Genomic DNA, 16,371 nt, shown 5'->3' with positions numbered 1-16,371 from the left:
TGTTTTTATTTTCTTTACATTTTTTCACCTTACTTTGCATGTTTCAAATCTCCACATTGTGTGTAATTCTGGTGGAAGGAATTTCACTTTTTTTTTTTGCCACATTCATGTAGTCAAAAACATCAAAATAATCCCTCAGATCAGAGATATGCAATATGTATAATTGTTGGAATTCCCAGAAATGCCATCCCAGTCACAGCGACAATAAGGGTAATTAAATAGCATTTTAATATGCTTTATTTATTTAATTATTCCTCATAACATGAGACATGACATTTGGACTGGTCGAGATACACAGATGACAGTAATGATGACTAGGCCGACAGTGAGCATGCACAAAACCAGGCCCACGTTGATAAATGTAATTAATCCTCAGGCTGAAAGAACCGATTGCTGACAAAGCCAAATGTTATCCTAAGACATGTTGTTTCCTGAGTGAATTTAAATTAAGTCCTGTAGATCGCAGTGACTCACAAAACACCTACTTCGACAACATGGGAGATAATGAAGAGTTGTTGCCGTCTTGGCTTAGGCGTGACTTGGCTGCTGATGTTTTGGCAGAGTGCAATGCATCCGGGGGCATCGGCCTACTGCACCAAGCATCGAGGGACGTATTGCTTCAAAACACCGTATTTTACATCCACATTGATAGCCTCATATAGCTTGCAAAATATTCCCCACACCTTTAAGTGTTTGTAGTGGATCCCTACTTCACTGATTGGTTGGTGGACGGCTGTTATGAAGCCTTGAGGTGCCAATTTGGCCATTCTCGATTTTTGGCAACAAATTACCGAAGGACCATATTTTTAGAATGCAAGGGAGTGACATAGCGCCACGTATACTTCTTATACATAATTTAGTAAAATAACATCATGCTGTATTGAACAAAACTTGAAATTCAAGGTTGAGGCCATAAACTGTTTATAATTTTCACTGAGTGAATAAATCAAGAGAGAAGCAGAGTCATTTTCTCATAGACTTCTACACTCACCTAAAGGATAGGAACACCCATTCAATTTCTCATTAATGCAATTATCTAATCAACCAATCACATGACAGTTGCTTCAATGCGTTTAGGGGCGTGGTCCTGCTCAAGACAATCTCCTGAACTCCAAACTGAATGTCAGAATAGGAAAGAAAGGTGATTTAAGCCACTTTGAGCGTGGCACGGTTGTTGGTGCCAGACGGGCCGGTCTGAGTATTTCACAATCGGCTCAGTTACTGGGATTTTCACGCACAGCCATTTCTAGGGTTTACAAAGAATGGTGTGAAAAGGGAAAAACATCCAGTATGCGGCAGTCCTGCGGGCGAAAATGCCTTGTTGGTGCTAGAGGTCAGAGGAGAAAGGGCCGACTGATTCAAGCTGGTAGAAGAGCAACTTTGACTGAAATAACCACTCGTTACAACCGAGGTGTGCAGCAAAGCGTTTGTGAATCCACAACGCGCACAACCTTGAGGCAGATGGGCTTGGCGTAAACAGAATGAGAACATGGATCCATCATGTCTTGTTACCACTGTGCAGGCTGCTGGTGGTGGTGGCGTAATGGTGTGGGGGATGTTTTCTTGGCACACTTTAGGCCCCTTAGTGCCAATTGGGCATCGTTTAAATGCCACGGCCTACCTGAGCGTCGTTTCTGACCATGTCCATCCCTTTACGGCACCATGTACCCATCCGCTGATACTTCCAGCAGGATAATGCACCGTGTCACAAAGCTCCAATCATTTCAAATTGGTTTCTTGAACATGACAATGAGTTCACTGTACGAAAATGGCCCCCAGTCACCAGATCTCAACCCAATAGAGCATCTTTGGGATGTGGTGGAATGGGAACTTCGTACCCTGGATGTGCATCCCACAAATCTCCATCAACTGCAAGATGCTGTCCTATCAATATGGGCCAACGTTTCTAAAGAGTGCGTTCAGCACCTTGTTGAATCAATGCCACGTAGAATTAAGGCAGTTCTGAAGGCGAAAGGGGGTCAAACACAGTATTAGTATGGTGTTCCTAATAATCCTTTAGGTGAATGTATGTGATCACACTTCATTTAGCAAACGGGTAAATTGCCCCCTGCTGGTCAGTGGAGAGAATGCAAGTTATGCAGTTGCTCCACATTCGCGCGGGTAGATTCCATGCAGTCAATGCAGATGCAACATGGCTTCCGGAGGAAGCAAATTTTCAACGGGCGGCGCGCAGGGTACAAAAGACAGGAATACAGGGAATTGTCTCGCAAAAGCCAATCTGCATTGAGATGCTCCGCTCGTCATCACCATTGTCCAGCTGCCATAGCGTAATTACACTTTATGAAACTTTGCACGTAATTTAGCTGACACTTTTATGCAAAGCGATTTACATTGCATGGTTTCACATGTTTAACCGATCCCACACAGCGGTAGTAGTGTGCAGTCATGAGGGAGCAGTTAGGGGTTGGGTGTCTTGCTCGGCGTTGACATTAGCTACAATCAATAGTGGGGAAGAGAGGTTGCCCTGGCAACCTCAAGGTTGGCGGTTTGAATCCTGGCTGCTCCGTGTCCCACGTCGCCCTAAAACTGCCACTGGTGCTGCGCAGCTGAGATTGAATGCCTGTAAATTAGTTGATTAGTCCGACGTTTGTGTAATTTCCACGACGAGTTCAGAGCAGGAATGGTATTTATTTCCATAGTGGACAGCAGAAATGATAACTGTTTTACGGAGACAAGCTGCAGAGATAAGCCACACCCCCTATCCGGGAGGCGCATAAAGCGAATGAAGACAAATTAACCAACTGGTCGGGCGCAACATGACCACAGAGCTGCCAACTTTTCAAAAAACCTTGGAGTGAGAAGGGTGACCAAAATGTTGCCACGCACGCAGCCACACACGTTGGTGGCTCAAATATCAGGAAATTGGAATTCATTCGGCGTAGTACCCATGTTGTACGCTGCATTCTGGTGGTTTGTGGGGCCCAAAGTGGTTGATAGGGGCGGCCTACTGGAGATGGACAACATTGGATACATTCTGTGAAGCAAAGACACAGCTGATGGTCCACCCCCAGGACATTTTGGTTTAAGTAGATGTTATTTCATGCATTCTAGTGGATCTTTGGGTGGTATGCCTGAACTTATTCTGATTCATGTTCATGTGCTCATGACTTGTGGGGCCTTCTAGACTTGAGCTGAACATTCAACCAGAAAACTATTGTTGTGCCTCAATGACTGTCTATGTACCACAATATAGCCTAATTAATAGACCTGTGTTTAAGATTTGACCAATTTAGGTTGATTGACATTTTGATTACAATGGTATTCAACTAATTCTTGACTTAACTGAAACCTAACCTATATTGTTAATAATTGTATTCTTAAGAGCACTTAATGATTTATGTTCAGCAAAAAATGACAGTTTTGTTAGGGAAAAATATTTTTCATCATCAAACAAAAAAGTGCAACAAATAAAGTGCTTAAACAGTAGCCTTTCAAAGGAAAACAATGGATACACATAATATAAATACACATAAATAAAATAACAAAAAATGAGGTATTAAGGAGATCAGAAGCTGGTGAACAAGGTGCTCTCCTGCTGCTGGTTATGACAGCTGAGTTTACATTCACCGCTCAAAATCACACGCACAAACACAACTAATCATTTCTGTGAAGATTTAAAGTTTAAGAGAGTGAGTACTTAATTGAACCACGTGTCATTAACGTACCTTAGTCTTTGCTCCTCTGGGACTCTTTGGGGTAAACAGGATGTCTATGCAGCGAATAGGTTTACAGGTGCGCTCCTTAGCGCCATCTACCGTCGGGGAGTTGGAACGAACGCGCTTCGGCCCAAAATCAGAATTTTTGTTTTTGCCGTGAGAAATTGGTTGTGTGGCGTGAGTGCGTGTTTAAACATGCAGAAGCGTGTGTCTCACGGCGAAACCGTGAGAGTTGGCAGCTCTGTGACCACGAGGCGGTTAAACCGTTAGTCAGCGTTCCATTGCTGCCCAACGCCGTGACTTGGTCGACTAAAAAGTCGCTCCCAAGCTGAAAAGGTGTGGGCACCTCTGCTTTAATGTTAGCTTTGATGGACTTGAAGCCTTTGTTTGTCGACATTGGGATTTTGTGCATGGTTTTAGTTTAATTAGCGTTGGCCGTAGCGACAATCAAGTGTTCGGCCTGTAGTAACCGAACTCACAATAAAACTAGTTAAATGAGTGCCATCACTAAACCAGCAGGTAAATAGGTAATTCCCTGAGATCTTAAATTGTTTTCCTAACCGCTAAACGTATCATGGACTAAAGGTATATTATTGTCTGTGAAGAGCAAAATGAAAGACAGGAAAGCCTCTGTGATTCATTTCTAACCCCACACCTGGATTGCAAATTGTCGCTACCATTATTCCGTCGTTATTTCAGCCACTTTCGGCATCTCGGTTTCCAGGCAACTGGAGAAAAGTGAACGTTAAAAGAAACCGTATCAGTATGTTTTTCAAATGAGAGTTTAAAAATAACTGAAAACGATTTAAAGAGCAGAGTTTCCAATTCCTGATTCTAAAACGGCCGGGCATTTAGCCGACGCTTTTGTCCAGAGACTTAAACGTGTTCATTTAAACCAGGACAAAAATCCAGAACAAGACTATTTACAACTATGGATAAAAGCCATTACGAGATGAATATAGATGAATGTCCCGTCATCGGCATGAAAGGGTTATGAACTTTATGCAATTTCTAATGACTTTTCAAATATGAAAGTGTATAGAATTGTTCAAAACCCCAAGATACATTTGACATGAGTTTTTTAACACCACAATAAGTCTGTGGAAGCATTAGGTGATGGCTTAACTTCAACATAAACTCATTTCAGTTATTTTCCAGCCATACCGTACAAACTGAAATAAACAAAAACCTTTATCCCAGATGAGCTTTATTCTCTTGGTAGGCAGATGACAAAACATTGAAAGTGAAGATAAGACTTTACCTCTATAAATAAATAGAAAATGTGAGATGCTAGGGATTATTCAGGAAGGACGTACCCTCCCCTGAAAACACTCAAGAATAAATTAGAAAAAAAATAAACAATAGCAACATTCTTTTTTTAAAAGCTTGTTAAACCTTTAAAAAATATATTTCTGCATAGATAGTCTTGTATTCAAAGTTTGTGTTCTAGGTCTGTACGGTTGATAAAATACGCCATACAGTTCGGATATGCACCCGTTGTCAATGAACAAACTTAAAGACTACATGGCTCAAAAATACTAGTTTCAAGATTATCTATGCTCATGTACACAGTGATTTTGAGGTGATACAGCGTCTTACTTTGTAACTCTAAGTACAGCGTGGCACGGGTTACATGGAAGCACATGGAGACAGTGGGACGGGCTTGTTTTGGCTAGCCAACCTGTGCACAGTGGCCACGAAAACAATTTGGTTTGGTTCCCCTCAAAATGTGCCATTTCGTCCTCAGGACCGAGCCGGTGTGAGCGATCTGACCGTACCTCTACATACGGATGTTACGGCACTCCAAACTGCATCGAGGGAACGACGGATGTGACCACGTGGTGTGTGTCACAGTGAATATTGTGTCGCACCGAAAAAGCCAAAAACGGGTCAATTTTTTTTCTTGAATTCAGGAAAAAAACATCAAAAAAAAACAAAACATCTTCCCTCATCAACTGAGCTGAGACGATATATTTGAAGCTTTCCTTTACAGGCAAAGAGCCGCCTTCTTTTGGTGGCCCACCATTTAATCTCAAAAAGACAACACACTGTGTTAGGATTGTGCCATGAATTACATACCGTAAACAATTAAAAGGACGACTTGAACGTCAAGACAGTTTATCGTACAAACTGTTGATGTGGTTTGACCTTTTGTTACTTAACACTTCCTTAACAATTCAAAAGGACCCTGTCCAAAACTAAAAAGGTTATTGGAGACACCACACAACCATTGGTCGCTCGAGTGACGTCTCCTGAAGCTACCGTGCACGTGTACTTAGACCAGCGGGACTTGCTCAACAAAACATATCAGGTCACATTTAAGCACGCAACGTAGTTAAGTTAGTTAGCTACTGGTGTGTGTGATCATATATATATTATTCATTTCTGTCGAAGGAATTGAATGTATCTTTTACAGTGTTCATTCTGTACCAATGACATCCATTGCAATCAGTCCATCCCGGGAGAGGGATCCTCCTCTGCCGTTCATCCTAAGGTTGTCCCTTTATTTCTACCCAATCAGTGTTTTTCATGTTTCCGGGGAGTGCCTGATGTGAGGGTTTTGGGACAGCGGATGTTGAACACGTACAGACTGTAAAGCGCCCTGAGGAAAGATTTGTAATTTTGGGCCATACAGAATAATTATCAATTAATTGGTGACGGTAAGGTTTCACACAAAACTAAACCGTACCACAACAAACTGGGAACTTTCTTGACAAGCAAAAATTGTCCTTAAAATTGTCAAACACCACCAGTAAACATGGCACAATTAAAAAAAAAAAACCCACTGTTGACCACTGTCAGTATTTCTTCTCGGAAATAAGGTGGGGACTAGGAAGGGAAAGGACTTCGGTTCTCTTTTGAAGAGACTGTGCAGATGCACCTTTAAGTGCGCGCCATAAATTATCTCCCAAACTCTCCAAAAACCGTTAGCCGGTCGACGGTGAGCCGCCGGGTCGACCGTTAGCCAGCCGCCGGGTCGACCGTTAGCCAGCCGCCGGGTCGACCGTTAGCCAGCCGCCGGGTCGACCGTTAGCCAGCCGCCGGGTCGACCGTTAGCCAGCCGCCGGGTCGACCGTTAGCCAGCCCGGTGCAAAGTAACAGACATTGAAAAAACAAAAAGTAGTGTACCCCACAGAACATTGCCTATAAATGAAATAGTCCAAAGTGCTGCTGAGTTGTGTGACATGGCAGCATATAGCACCAGCGAATGTTGGGGAGACGCGGTCGTCCGAGGTTAAATGTAAGTGCCGCTGAAACCGCTCCCCCGCTTGTAGATTTGGTGCTTGGGGTCGGCAGAAGGTGAAGACTCGCGGGGCCAGCCAAGACTTTCTTCGCGCCGGACGCAACCTGTTCCTTAAATGAGGGCGAGCTTTTTGGTTTTCTGTTGCAAGCGACTGTAACTTAGCTACATAGTTGGGACTTGCTGACAGCGTTAACCAGTGAAGACTTGAACCAGGAGCAGAGACCCCTGACAAAGAGGTCCCCGCCTTCAGAATGGAAATGTAAAGAACTATAGTGGTGCTTAAAAACCTGCCACTGCACTAAGGGAGTACATGTTAAAGCATTTTTAAAAACAGTTGAGTGTGAATATTATATTGACAGATCCAGTGATTTAAAAAGAAGTACGGCCGTTTTCATTATTTCTCATTCATACTTGTTTTTCCTGTTGTTTAAGAAAGTCACAGAAATATGAATGAATCAAATGATGTGATGTCATCAAGGGTAAAACCTGGAACTATCAAGCTATAGACAATGAGTTGGGAAAGACGGGAATATTTAGTATTCGGGTACATGGTCTGTTCCACAAACAGGGCTTCTCAACCTTATGTTACTCAACGCTTCCATAACAATCCAAAAGGCCCAGATTCCAAAATAAATGATAAAAAAAGAAAGTTACAACTGGGCTGTAAATAGGTCTGTCAGCTGTAATGACAATATTAAATATTCCGTTCACCCTTCATTGCCTGCCGGTATGAGTACAGATTCATCACGACAAACTGGAGTTTTTGGTCTCCAGAGTTCGTCTCTCTTGGTAATTACATTTGATTTTTGCCGTTTTCTATGAATGGGAATTCTTCAGCACATTTAGATATGAAAATAACATTTTATATTGCCAAAATGAATTATATTTTTAATAGAATCCACCAAGTGGTTGAGAAGCAGCTGGAATTACAGTCACTAGGGTAAATAAATTAATGAAAAAAAAAAAAAAGCAAATCAGTCTCCCATTCATTGTCCAGACTTTATACTTGATGACATCTCAAGTTTGAGAGTGCAGCTCATGGCCCCAAATATTGATCAAGGTTTACTTATTTATAATATTTGCTATTAACTCCAAAGGGCCAATAAAACACAAGAAAATAATGTGGGACTAAAGAAAATAGAATGTAGATTATTTCAAATCGCCCCATTACCGTGAAACTATACCTGATCGCTTTCATATTAACAATTCGGAATCCATTTTTCCTTCACTAGCTGAAATGCCCTTTACATTTTTATGTCATCGCTTCTGTTGGGGTTTTTAGAAACTGTATTTTTGGGCATAAATTCTCCTCCACAAAGTCAACACGCCTCCTCCTATGGCAGCCGTATCTGGATTCTCTGCTGAGATATTAGAACAGATATTACAAAGACAAGAAAATGCAGTGGCGAGTTGACCTGAGGCATTGAGCCTCCTCAATGAGAAGCGAATCGGAGCCTTTTGCCTTTAGGGTCCGTTTGTTTCCATTCTGAAGGGGGCACTGGCTCAGGTAAAGCTCCAGATGTTTTTGTCGCCGAACGACGTCTTTATTCTCCAGGACCCCGTCCTCTCTGCCCACTGTCAGGAGAACGGGGACAGGACCCGCGGCGCCCCGCTGGCCGCTTTCTGAAGTCAGCACCGCAGCCGAAGCATGAGGAGTTATAAGTTAGCGCTACAGGTAGGTAAGCTCATCCTAAATCGGCGTCTAAAGGCAACTTACAGGTTAGAAAGACAGACGGGGACTACCTGTCTCTCTACCGCTCAAGGATGTTGAACGATGACAGTGTCCAACCACTTCCTGTACGCCAGGGCGAAACGTCTCTGCTCGGGGTCACAGTCGCTGTCTAGGATCCCGCTCACGAAGCCGTGCTCGGAGGGCAGGGCGGGAGCGCCAGGGGGCAGGGCGCCCCGCTTCAGTCGCTTGCTGTTGCGGGGGTCCGGCAGGGATGCCCCGTCCACCTCCATAGCTTCGCCGGCATGTCTCTGTCCATTCACACCGTCCTCCCCCAAGCCCGCAGGGCTCTGCGCGCAGGCCTTCAGCGGCCCCTCGTCGCCGTTCTCCAGACGGTCCGGCTCGCTGCCTCCGTTGCTGCCACGGTGGCACTGATGTTTGTGTTCCCTCCTCCAGTCGTGCCACAGGTAGTAGACATGCCGCCTGGAAGAAGGAAGGGGAGAGAAGAGAAGGGGTTTTTATGCAGGTGGCCCAGGGTGAAATACTGAAATGATATCGGTTACATAATACGGAAGAAGAAGAAGATTAAAGTGGTCATAACAAAAAAAAAACCTTCTGGGATTAAAGTCTACCAGTGAATGTCCTTGTTTCCAAATTTAAGATACGATTGGAGGGATCCTTGACTGAAGAGCAGGGATTTGATGACATTGTGTTCGTGAAAAGGCAGCTGATGAAGGATCCGTCCTCCTTAAAAGCCAAAATTTGTTATTAACTTAACTTATTATTTGTGATGCACTGAGGTTCATCGAGAAACGCCACAATAGTGCTTAAATGCACTGCGGTTCATCAACTTCCTGCCGGTTACTCTGTGCAGCATCACTGGTTTTAGACCATATGACCACTGATGAGTAACTGCTTAGTGAGATCAATGTAGTACACTCATACGGACAAGACACGAGGCCACCCTTTTTATCGCACGCAAACTGACAAACTACAAACTACCCCTCTGGACTAACTGCAGTGCTCCTTAGAGCTATATATTTGAACTTCTACGGCCTCACCTGTGGCTCCAAAGCGTCTCGTGGCCGGGGAAGGACTGGATGAGGTCAGTGCACAGCTCCACCTCCTGGTGGAAGAGCTGAAGGAGCGCGGTGGAGCTGAGCTGCCTGCCGTCCTCACCCGCCTCCTCCCCGTTAGCTTGGTCGTGGTGCGGGGGACTGATGCCGGCGACTGTGCTGCACATGTGCTGGAGTACACCGGTGGAGGTGGTGGTGGTGGTGGTGGAAGCTGCAGCCTGAGAGAGCTCGGCGATCAGCTCCTTGAGGAGGTACTGACGGTAGTGGAAGCCGCTGTGGTCCGACACGTGCATGGACACCCAGAGGCGCGTGGAGGACAGCTCATCGTGGAACACCTGAGGGGAAAGGTGGCCGTTTGTAAAGGAGCAGCAGGAAGGAGACGTGACATATGTAGGTGGAGGTTCTTTGGCCGGGGCAAACACCAGGTCCACGTGATGGATTGTGTTCAGTAACGGTCGCACAAAATATGTTCGTTCGCACATAATCACCACTCATCAATTCAAGCTTGGTATTAGGGCCATCGGAGTTTCAAAAATGTATTTATTGAATATAATAATAAATGAGCTGTATTGTCTTATTATTGATATTAATATATAATATATATATATATATATATATATATAACAGTTGACATGCAACTAAATAAATGCATATATATTTATATATCAAAAATATCAGAGGTAAAGGTAGGAAGTGGAAAGAAGAGGAAATGTTCGCTGAGATTCGTAAAGACTCAAAGGAAACGCTCTTAATTAATAAAATCCTCATTTGCGAGTCGCTGCAAAAAAAAGAAAGAAAAAGGAAATGATATAGATCCAGTGAATGCTTAATATCTTATCTTGTTTGTATTTAGCTAGAGATGCATTCATGCGTTCAACCCAATTATAAGAATATAAGAATAGATCAAGAATTAAAGATAGTTCGGTCACAATTTAAATCATTAGAGCGGTAACCCTTTATATAGTTCTTTTGAATACAAAAGTCCCGCACATTGATCTCGGAATAATAACCCTCTGACCCAGGCACGACAATAAGCGCTACTTTTCCTGCAATGGCACACGGTAAAAATATCATTCAAACAATTTCTATATTTTATCCTTTTACTTTGTCATAGTAATAATGGCAGTTCAAATGAGGAGGGAGTATCAGTGATCAACCCTAGACCCTCAGTCATGGGAAGGTAGTCAAACCTTTACTCTGGTTGAAATATGAGTAAACGCTAACGGTAAGTGCCTGAAGAGGAACGTCAGTAAAGTTCCGCCTGAATGGAACCCTCCGATATTTTGTCCTGTTTTTTTTCAACGCAGTTGAAGCAGTAGGCTGTATGCGGGGAGAGAATTAATCTGGGTCAGATCAGGTTACTTTTTACCTGTTTACTTATTTCCATTGGGCCAAAAGGACCGTGGTGTTCACAGAACGGTCAAACTGCAGCACGGTGCGACTCCTCCTGGTCCTACCTTGACGTTGCCCGTGGCCATGTGCTGCAGCACCCAGATGCGGTGGGACCAGGCGTTGTAGTTGCTGGGGTAGCGGCAGGCGGCGTCGGAGCACACCTTCATCTCCTGATGGAGCGTCCTGGCCAGCTGGTCGTTGAGCCGCCGGCTCTGCTCGCCATCGGCTCGCTCCTCTTCGCTCTGCGGATCCTTCTGGCTGCGGCCTGAGGACTGAAGCAGGATCTGCTGCAGCACCCAGCGTCTGTGGGCGGAGGGGGAGGGGGCGGGGGGGGGGGGAAGAGTCATGAGACTACTGTTTGACTGCGTTGTGTTAAAAGAGCACAGAAAACGGGACACAGGGAACGCATCAGAAAGAGGCATCTTTCCATCACCGACTCCCGCTGGAGGACGGGCAGCTTGTGTTTGAATTAAAATTCAATCTGTCCATTTACTACAAAGTGCTGCTCGTCTTCATGGACAATATAGCTCTAAGAATGTTGTGTTGTGGACTTGTCCAGAGGCCAGGGAACCGGGCCCAGGTTGATATTGGCAACCAGACACGGAATAGTCCATGGTCTGGACATAACACACCGACGGCACAGGGTTGATTAACTGTTGACTGTTGATTAATTAATTAATTAAAACCAAACAAACTGTTCGTCAATTACCTTTTTGCCTTATATTTTGATGCTTTTTAATGGGGTTTTTTAGAAGCACTTGGAATGGCTTTGTTGTTAAAATGTACTGTACAAATACACTTTGCACAGGGGAAAAAAAACAGGGCGCTGTTAACGTGCTTCTCTGCGTGGAAGGACTGCGGGGGAGTTTAGAGAAGTGCCTCCTACCGGTGTATCCACGTCTCTGGGCTCTTGGGGAATTTGGTGAGGGCCAGTTTGCCCAGGTAGAGGTCCTTCTCTGGGCTCAGCGCTCCGCACTGCAGCAGCTCCTTCCTGCAACGACAATCGGCCACGCGTTACGCCAGACCTTTGGAGGACGGCGTCTTCTGCCGCGGCGGGGCGCTCGACGTCCCGTGGGGAAATGCATATTTCTGTAGCCGCGCTGTAGGGCAGGAGGGGTGTCCGTACCTGACATTCCATGCGGTGGTGAAGTCCGGGTTCAGCAGCAGCAGGGTGCAGGTGATATCCGCTAACGCTGCAGGGACACACGGAGAGGAGCTCCACGTTATCATCATCGTCGTCGCATGGCGTTTTGACATCAATTATCAGCTCATCAACACGGCTCCCGCTACACAATACGCTTTCTATACATGTAGGGCTGCAACCAACTATTAGTTTGATAATCGATTAATCGGTCGATTATTTCTTTGATTAATCAGATTTTCTTTTTTAAACGCATTAAAAAGCTTTAATTTCCAACCCTTTATTCTAAAACAGAAGCGCAAAAATTGCAAAAATACTTCAGAAAGTACAGGTTGCTCCTTGAACATAATTTATAAAAAAAAGAAAATACAAATAAAGATTTTTTTTAACGTCAGAACTTGTTCTCTATACTACACTCAAACTCTCACACTAACACCTCCATGTTCACTTGAAGCTTATTCATTAAATTATTACCATAATTGTAGTGCAAGTAAATGTATACAGCTAAAAAACAACCAAGTACTAGGAGATGAATTTAAAATGGCATTTGTAAATAAATGCATTAGAGGCTTCTTAGTTGATTTAATGGATCACCGTGTGTCTCCCTTTACATCGACTACCGTATAACCCACAGTATGTGCGCAAGCGCACTGGACTACCGTAAATGACAGCATTAAAAAGGACAACACACAAAAATATATTTGTCAACAATAACCGATGTGGGACAAAGCACAAAATATATACAAGACAACAGATTGAAAAAGGAAATGAAAAGGTCCAAAAGAGGCGAGTAAATAAAAACGTCTCTTAGTCCTGCTAACTGCTTTACTGCTGTTATTAGCGAGCTAGTGCTAGCTTGATCAGCTGGATGACGAGTAAACAGGAGACTCGTTACGTTCCTCACGTCAAAACGGGACAACGTGGTGCTCCCGTGCCATGTACCCCCCTCGCACACCTTTTACGACTAGTTGAACAGACGTCTCTGCCCGTATCCTTCATGGAGGTTGAGCTCCCTTACCTTCCCTGTCCAGCCAGTGCTTGCGCTGGCGGTAGAGCAGCAGCTTGTTGTGAACGGACGGCAGGAGGAACTTGACACACCAGCTCTCCACGCCCAGCTTGTTCTCCACCAACACGATGGGACTGCGGTTGTAGCGGGCCTCCGGACACGGGATCACGCCGATTTCGTCACTGAGGGAGCAGATGGCAAACAATGAAGGTGAGGGAAGGTTTTCACGCGTGGCGTGAGGACAGGTGTTTGGAAAACCTAAATAATGTTTTCTTTTAGTCAGCGTAGTTCAAGTAAAATGAATGTAGAGCGCCGTGAAGTCTGTGACCTCCCAGCAGAGAAGCCTTGTTGTGGAACTGTTGTGTTATCTCAAGACGGGGACGCAGACATATTGGAGGATGTACGTCTCGTGTGCATAGGTCATAACTTTAAAGATACAGACCGTAGACCTTGATGTATGTTGTGTAGCAACTTCTCACATCTATGTACATGTTTCAACTCTGCTCCCAATTTTTTTTTTTACGATCACATTATTTACTTTGAATGCTCATAGTTTATATAGTACTAGTTTAACCACGCTCTCAGACAAGGGTGCGTAACAAAAGAAAGATGCCCGTTTTGCATCAACATCGACGGCCCTGCATGGCAGAGGATGGTTTCACGAGCTCCACCCACTGGTACTCACTATTGTAGTACCCACAATTATGGTTGAGACTTTCATAGAGAGTCTCAAATGTGGTGGGACTTCCACACAGAAAGACGCACTGGGATTTCCAACACAGTTCAAAGTTGAGCCAGACGCGTGGCGCTGTACGGCGACCCGAAACACAGCGGGGACGTTCAGTCTGCGGCTGCTTCAGCGGCTTCATCGCTCTCGCCATCAGCCACTGTACCTACTGCTCCCAACTTTAACAAATGCCCTGTTTAAAGATTTTACACAGGGGTTGAGTAAATAAGTAACATCAGGGAAAAGCCGTGCGAGCTTTGTGTCTCATTCTCAGGAACATCCTGGCGTTTTTATTTCAGTTGGCTCTTTATAGTCCAGGTTGAATCTTGAATTGTTCGGGGAACATCAATCAGCAGCATGGCCTTTTTGAGAAGTTCATGTCTTGTTCTCATGCTCCTTCCCACTGCAAGTTAACAGCAATCCTACAGGCTCATGTCAAATGATGACATCGCTGTCAGAAGAGATTTGGAAAGGAATCCTCGTCAGAATGGAGATATCTGTAAGTTTGTGATTGATGCCTGGAAAATCGTGTAAATTGATAAACAAGTATAGGTCAGGATTGAACCGTCAACTAAAAATATTATAGTTGCAAGAGATGCCTGCGTGGCGTGCATTGGTTGTACAAAGTTCTGAATAAGCTGTGTAGGAGCACAGCTTTCAATTCATAAACAAAGAATTTACCAGCTTTCTCTCCCGGTTGTTATGTCAGCTGAAAAATCTCAAATGTTTTCCATCACTCCTCTCAAGTCCAGAGTTACATATTACTTCTCATCATATCACATATTATGGTTCTCATCTCATGAATAAGTGCTTTATAAATCATATTTTGAAATACTATTGCAGTTCTGCAATAGTATTTCAAAATATAATATATATGCAGTAATGCCATTTCAAACATGGAATAAATGGTAAGTGGACTTATTCACGTACTTTTCTAACTACATGTCATCATCCAGCCATTCATGCACTGATGACGGGGGTGAGAGGAAGTTGTGGTGAAGGGTCTTAACCAAGGACACATGGACACAAGTGGAGCCGGGGATCGAACCGCCGATCCTCTGATTGAAAGCCGACCCTGTCATTTAAACCGGATGAGATGGACAGCTTGTCTCCCTTTGACATGCATTACATAACTGGTAATGGCTCGTTAGCTCGGTTCAGCAGTAATGTATTCTACCCGGTCGGTAGGACGAAGCTTACAGCAGCGCTTCATTTAGTATGTGTAGTCTAGCTACATAGATGAGAAGCTAGTGCCGTTAGCCTGTGGAAGCATAACGTTAGTATTCAGCCTGACGCCGGTGTACCCCTACCAAAGGGACTATAGTAGCCATGTAATAGGGCGGGAAAACAGAAACTGGTAAAATAAGAAACATTTTTAAATATTGGTTTATTGAATTGACGTTAATTCATTCGAGTAGCTTATATTGTGGCTTCGTGTCGAATGTTTTTAGTTTTGACAGCCTCCTTCACCACGTCTAAAGGAGAGCTAATGTAGACTCGCGAAACATAAACAACGATCTCAACGTGGTGTTATTTAACGCCAAAGGGGCAGCTAATGGTCTGACTAGGAGCCAGTTCCTCTAGCTTTTACAGAATAAACAAACACACAGCTAGGCTAGCTAGCTAAACTGTCAACTTTCCCCGGACCGCTCTGACTCCAGGTAATAGTCCGAGCCCACGCAGCTGAAAGGCAGCCGTTGGGCTCGGGGACCCCGGCAGAGACGCAGTGCCGCTCCGGTCCGTCTGGTATGTGCACGGTCCACTATACTCACATGTTGGGGTTTCTCTTGAAGGCGTTGGTGATGTCTTTGACAACTCTCTGGACCAAGACGTCCACCTCCTCCTCCGACTCGGCCATCTTTGAGCCACCCAATGACGTAACATGGAGCAAAAAGTTTTTCCGGGTAAAAAAAGAGGGAAAAAAAATCTACGGAAGCCGGAGAGACGTTAGGCGAAGATATCACGAGGAGTGATTTTTATGCGGTCTCTTATGTCATATTTATGAATATAGAATAAATGAGATGTAATAAACGGCTGATCCTGTCTCTCATTTGTTTTGTATGAACATTAATTTAAGTAGTTATTGTGTTATTTTTTGAAAAATGTGCACACCTTGAAAGGCTGAAGCAAAGCGATGTTGGAATTCAGCTGCGAATCCCTTTCAAACATAAGGCTTAAATGCATATTTAATCCCCTTTGAAGAGAAACAAATGTTGGTAAATAAATCTAATGTAAGCAAACCTAATTCTATCATTATTCCACAGAAAACAATGATGCATTGAAGAATAAATACAAATGCTATTCTCGTCCAGTATAGTTGGGTGAAGTTAGCCCAGGAGCACCAGAGGCATGAAACTACAAAATAGAATTAAAGCTGCAAGCAGCGATGAACGGGGCCTTCGCCTCCCCTTGCATGCCGGGGGGGCAGCGCTCAGCCGG

The 16,371-nt window shown here is 44.2% G+C and overlaps 1 protein-coding gene across 1 annotated transcript; it reads right to left on the bottom strand.

The window, feature by feature from the left end:
- Positions 1 to 4,867: 4,867 nt before the first annotated feature.
- Positions 4,868 to 15,854, bottom strand: ptar1 (protein prenyltransferase alpha subunit repeat containing 1). Its single transcript, XM_040196274.2, has 7 exons — positions 15,705 to 15,854; positions 13,218 to 13,387; positions 12,185 to 12,251; positions 11,945 to 12,049; positions 11,124 to 11,361; positions 9,652 to 10,001; positions 4,868 to 9,073 (listed from the first exon to the last, which is right to left on the bottom strand). The coding sequence occupies exons 1-7, from the start codon at positions 15,788 to 15,790 to the stop codon at positions 8,680 to 8,682; spliced, it is 1,410 nt and encodes a 469-aa protein (XP_040052208.2). The 5' UTR covers positions 15,791 to 15,854; the 3' UTR covers positions 4,868 to 8,679.
- Positions 15,855 to 16,371: the final 517 nt, after the last annotated feature.

The sequence above is a fragment of the Gasterosteus aculeatus genome, chromosome 13 (genome assembly GCF_964276395.1).
Source record: "Gasterosteus aculeatus chromosome 13, fGasAcu3.hap1.1, whole genome shotgun sequence".
In the NCBI taxonomy this organism is placed as follows: domain Eukaryota; kingdom Metazoa; phylum Chordata; class Actinopteri; order Perciformes; family Gasterosteidae; genus Gasterosteus; species Gasterosteus aculeatus.
This window is presented reverse-complemented; position numbering and strand designations above follow the sequence as displayed.